This window comes from Humulus lupulus, chromosome 2, assembly GCF_963169125.1.
Source record: "Humulus lupulus chromosome 2, drHumLupu1.1, whole genome shotgun sequence".
Taxonomy (NCBI): domain Eukaryota; kingdom Viridiplantae; phylum Streptophyta; class Magnoliopsida; order Rosales; family Cannabaceae; genus Humulus; species Humulus lupulus.
The window spans coordinates 65143277-65149388 of record NC_084794.1 but is presented as its reverse complement, the minus strand read 5'-3'; the positions used below and the strand labels follow the sequence as shown (position 1 = coordinate 65149388).

At 35.7% G+C, this 6112-nt stretch overlaps 1 protein-coding gene across 1 annotated transcript; it reads left to right on the top strand.

Moving 5' to 3' along the window:
- The first annotated feature begins 2760 nt into the window (after window positions 1–2760).
- LOC133814353 (uncharacterized) lies at window positions 2761–4568 on the top strand. The gene is made up of 2 exons (XM_062247323.1): window positions 2761–3775; window positions 3859–4568. The coding sequence occupies exons 1-2, from the start codon at window positions 2761–2763 to the stop codon at window positions 4566–4568; spliced, it is 1725 nt and encodes a 574-aa protein (XP_062103307.1).
- The last annotated feature ends 1544 nt before the right edge of the window (window positions 4569–6112 follow it).

Sequence of the window (6112 nt, the reverse complement as noted above, 5' to 3'; positions counted from 1 at the left end):
ACAATGGGTATTCTGTAATCTTTAATTTAATTTTGTTTTAGTTTTTCTTTTCTTTTTTAATTTTTATTAACTTTTTATAATCTCTTTAATGGTTCAATTTTTCATTTCAGATTCTACAAAGAAAGTCGCAAAAATGATCTAATATCAAAATTTAGGAGGTGCTACAATCCATTTATAGGTACTATATTGTTATTCAATAAAATTTGAGCAACCAAAATTAATTGTTCTTTATTAATGTCAGAATCTCACTTGAATTCAGATGTAATTTCTTTTGAAAGTTTGTGGGTTTTACTTAGTTGTTGCATTTTTGGGTTGCACTATGTTAGAAAGCTATATTTTCTTCTTTGTTTTGATTAATTGGAAGTTATGATGCTCTGTTCTTACTGATATGTCTTTTTTTTTTTACATTTCAGGTTGCATTTAGTTGCTAATGGTTGTTTAGAATATAGTGGTGAATTTTAATCAACTAAAATATTGTTTCAGCAAAAGGTAAGTTGCATATAAGAATGTTGAAAGTTGAATTAAGTTGCAAAGAACTCTATTTATTATTTATATATTCTTAGAGTTTCTATTTCAATTATACAGTTCCATCTTCATTCGAGGCAACAACACAATGTGAGCTCTATTTGCAATTAGAAATTGCTCCCATCATATCCAAATCAACAAGATAATCACACTTGTTCAATCCTGTAAATGCCAATTAAAAATACAAAAGATCCATCAAATCTAGGTGGCATTAAGTCTCAGTCAGCAAAGGTATGTTGCTTAACATGATTAATTTTGAATAATTAGTTTTTTAAGTTGCTATATGTTGCATTTGGTTGCATGGGGCTATTTTATAATTTGTAAATAATAGGGTTGTTTTATAATTTGCATTTGGTTGCTATAAGTTGCATTTGGTTGCTATAAGTTGCATTTGAGATTGCACTTAATTCCTATGTGTTGAATGCAACCCATTGCACTTGGACTAGCCATTTGTTGCTTTCGGTTGCACGTGGTTGCATTCATAATTTATTTGGATAACTCGCATTAGGAGTTGCAATGGATTGCGCTTGGACTTTCCATGTGTTGCTTTAGGTTGCATGAGGTTTCATTCATATTTCATTTGGATAACTCGCATTAGGAGTTGCAGTAGGTTGCACTTGGACTTGCCATGTGTTGCTTTCGGTTGCATGTGGTTGCATTCATAATTCATTTGGATAACTGGCATTAGGAGTTGCAATGGGTTGCGCTTGGACTTCCATGTGTTGCTTTAGGTTGCATGAGGTTGCATTAATATTTCATTTGGATAACTCGCATTAGGAGTTGCAGTAGGTTGCACTTGTACTTGCCATGTGTTGCTTTTGGTTGCATGTGGTTGCATTCATAATTCATTTGGATAACTGGCATTAGGAGTTGCAATGGGTTGCGCTTGGACTTTCCATGTGTTGCTTTAGGTTGCATGAGGTTGCATTCATATTTCATTTGGATAATTGGCATTAGGAGTTGCAATGGGTTGCGCTTGGACTTTCCATGTGTTGCTTTAGGTTGCATGAGGTTGCATTCATATTTCGTTTGGATAACTCGCATTAGGAGTTGCAGTCGGTTGCACTTGTACTTGCCATGTGTTGCTTTCGGTTGCACGTGGTTGCATTCGTAATTCATTTGGATAATTGACATTAGGAGTTGCAGTGGGTTGCACTTGGACTAGCCATGTGTTGCTTTAGGTTGCATTCATATTTCATTCGGATAATTGGCATTAGGAGTTGCAATGGGTTGCACTTGGACTAGCCATGTGTTGCTTTCGGTTGCATGTGGTTGCATTCGTAATTCAGTTGGATAACTCACATTAGGAGTTGTAATGGGTTGCACTTGGACTAGCCATGTGTTGCTTTCGGTTGCATGAGGTTGCATTCATAATTCATTTGGATAACTGACATTAGGAGTTGCAGTGGGTTGCACTTGGACTAGCCATGTGTTGCTTTAGGTTGCATGAGGTTGCATTCATATTTCATTTGGATAACTCGCATTAGGAGTTGCAGTAGGTTGCACTTGGACTAGCCATGTGTTGCTTTCGGTTGCATGTGGTTGCATTCGTAATTCAGTTGGATAACTCGCATTAGGAGTTGCAGTGGGTTGCACTTGGACTAGCCATATGTTGCTTTCGGTTGCATGAGGTTGCATTCATATTTCATTTGGATAACTCGCATTAGGAGTTGCAGTAGGTTGCACTTGGACTAGCCATGTGTTGCTTTCGGTTGCATGTGGTTGCATTCGTAATTCAGTTGGATAACTCGCATTAGGAGTTGCAGTGGGTTACACTTGGACTAGCCATGTGTTGCTTTCGGTTGCATGAGGTTGCATTTTAGGTTGCTATATGTTGCATTTGGTTGCATTAGTTGTTGTGTTGCTTTAAGTTGTATTGGGTTTTGCATTTTAAGTTGAATTGGGCTTGCATTGGGGTCGACCTTGCATTTAGTCTTTATGGGGTTGCAGTAGACTTAAGGTGATATATTTTGCATTTGGTTTTATATATTTGTTTTATAATTTGCTAATAATGAGGTTAATGTAGTTGAAGTGGTTTGTTGTGTTACATTTGAAATTGCAGTCCATGGTTAGATAGAGCTATAGTAGGTTGCATGGGCTTGAAGCTGAGATTGCAGTGAATTCCTTTGAAAATGCTTTAGGATTCTTAGGATATTGTTTTGGGTTCTTTACCATAATAATAAAAAAGAATATGCACTTCATTTCTCGTTTATTAGGTTAATTTTGTTGCAAGAAATGGATAGCATTGCAATTGTAATCCAACACAGTGGGCAATGGGATGAAAACAGAAGAAACTATATCAACTTTGAAGTTTGTGGTTTACTCATTCCAAATAGTTGCACCTACAACAACTTGGTTGGAATAATATGTGAACAGTTGAAGTTGCAACCAGAATCAACAGTTTTAAAAATCGAGTATCAAGTTAGAGAAGGAAACCCTACTTTCAAAATTGTTGATGATTCGCAATTGATGTTCTACATGGACTTGAAGAAAAAGGAAACAGATTTAACAAAATATCCATTGTGCCTCACAACTGAGATCAATTCAATTAGGCAATCATTCTTCTCAAATAGGAGTACAACAACACATAATCAACTGTATGATGAAGTTGCACAAGCAGAAGGAGAGGCATCAAATTCAGATGATGAACTAGTTCTTGATTGTGGTGCCAAAGAAGTTGTAGGCTTTATTGATTATGCAAACTCGGTCTCCAACCAAATTATAGAAATGCTAGACAAAAGAAATGATGAAGAAGAAGTGATTGACATTGATGAAGATTTGGTAATCAACAACAAGCACCACCAAGAGATTTCTTTGTCTCAAATCTACAAAGACAAAGATACTTTGAAGACAGTATTGAGCCACTATGCAATCAGCAATCATTTCCAATATTGTGTGCAAAAGTCTTGCAAAAAGGAGTATGTTGTTGCTTGCCTTGACAAAAATTGCAAGTGGATGTTACGAGCTTCAAGGAATGGAAACACAAATCAATTCATAATTAGAAGGTTTAGCCACATTCACACATGTGCATTGGAAATAAGATTAAAAAACCAACGTCAGGCAACCTCGACAATCATTGCAGATATGATCAAGCACAAGTTCACAGACATCAAAACAAAGTACACAGCTACAGTTATTGTTAGGGACTTGAAACATGATCATGAAGTGCAAGTCAAATACAGCAAAGCTTGGAGGTCTAGAGAAAAAGCTATTGAAAAAGTGAATCTTATGCAGAATTGCCTAGTTATTTGTATATGTTGCATCACACAAATATAGGATCATATATTGAACTAAAAGCAGATGAAGATGGCAAGTTTTTATATGCTTTTGTAGCATTGAATGCTTCAATTAAAGGCTGGAACTATTGCGTACCTGTTGTAATAGTTGATGGGACTTTTTTAAAATCAACATATGGAGGGACATTACTGGTTGCAGCCACTCAAGATGCAGAAGGTAGAATCTTCCCCCTAGCATTTTGTGTAGTTGATTCAGAGAATGATGATTCTTGGGAGTGGTTCTTTGAGAATATCAAGAAAGCTTATGGTGTAAGAGAATGCATGAGCATTGTATCTGATCGACATGAAAGCATCATAAAAGCAACCAACACAGTGTACCCAGAAGTACCACATGGGGCTTGCACCTTCCATCTGCTAAAAAACATGAAAAGCAAGTTCAAAAAGAACTCAAAAAAGTTCAAGGATACATTTTTCGCAGCTGCAAATGCATACACTGTCAAAAAGTTTGAGTACCACATGAGAGAACTTGATATGATTGGCAATAGGCTACAACCTTACCTACAAAATATTGGCTACAACAGATGGGCAAGAGTTCACTCACCACACAATAGATACTCAAACATGACATCGAACATTGCCGAATCCTTGAATTCTGCAATCGTAGTAGTAAGAGAGCTACCAATTTGTACAATGCTAGAGGGTTTACGAGGTTTGGTTCAACAATGGAGTTGGACTAATAGGAAGATAGCAAATGCAACCTCCACCAAGTTGACTGAGAAGCATGAAGGGATCTTGAATGACAACTAGATCTACTCATTGAAGTTGACGGTATTACTTTAAATTCCAGATACATTTTTTTATTTGTAGTTCTTATTTGACTACACATACAACAATAACAATGTTACATTGGGAAAAAAATAGGTGCACCCAACAAATCATATTTTGTACGAAGTTCGTGATTATGTCAAGAAATCAATAGTTGATCTCAACTCAAGAACTTGCACATGCAACAGGTTTAGATACATAACTCAATTGGTTACTTAAAGATTTAATATGGTTGCATAATGAAATTCATTTAATGAAATACATAATTGATTCAACAGGTTTCAGATGGATCAACTTCCTTGTGCCCACGCAATTGCTATTCTTAAATAAATGAATCAAGACCCATATCAATATTGTTCTCCATATTATAGCAAGGAAGCCATGGTTGCAACCTATCAAGAAATTGTATACCCAATTGGCAATGAAGACACTTGGGAAATACCTGAACATATCAAAGTTGTGAAAGTACACCCTCCAGAAGGAAGAATAAGGGTAGGCAGACCAAAGAAAAGAAGATGCAAAGCTGCATGGGAGAAAAACAAAAAACCAAAAAAGCAAAACAAATGCGAAAGTTGTGGTCAATATGGACATAATAGAAAGACTTGCAGAAACCGTCCAATAAGGAATTAGATACTAACTGCATCCTAGAATAAAAATCGAAGACTGATACATATTCATTCATTATTGCTTTATTTTTTAAAAAAAAACAAAGAAATTGTTTTGGTACAAAACTAAGATGATACAAATCAATATGCATTGTTGATTTCGTAGATCTAGACAATTGTTTTGGATCACTTTCTTTATGTTTTACTGAGTTGCTTAAGATATTTGATCAATTTGCAAATAAGAAATTTAAAGATTACAATACATCTGAGGTTGTTGATGGTTGCATTAAGTTGCATTTTGTTATATTGGGTATGTGTTTGATGTTGAAGGGAGTTACAATGACTTTGTAATTGAGGTTGCAATAGGTTGCAGTGGGTTTGCATTTAAGATAGCAAAATTGGCTACATTAGGTTCAAATAGGCTTGCATTTGAGGTTTCATTTAAGATGCAAAATTAGAGCAAATGTATGAAACCTCTTCAATGTATGTTTCAACCAATTTTGAAACATGTGCAACTTTTGCTGCAACAAGTACAATATTGCATTGAGTTACATTTGAATATGCATTGGGTTGCATTAGGGTATGTTACGCTTGCATCAGTTTCAATGAGCGTGTATATAAGGTTGCAGATGGTTGCATTGGGCTTGTATGTAAGATTCCATTTGTAATTGCATGTGGGTTACTTTAGGTTGCATTAAGAATTGCATTTAGTTGCATTCGGTTGCATAGAGGTAACTCAAGCTTTCTATGTGTTGGTTTAGGTTGCATGTGGTTGCATTCGTAATTCATATGGAAAACTCACAGTAGGAGTTGCAATGAGTTGCAGTGGGTTGCACATGGACTAGCCATGCATTGCTTTAGGTTGCATGTGGTTGCATTCGTAATTCATTTGGATAACTCATATTAGGAGTTGTAGTTAGT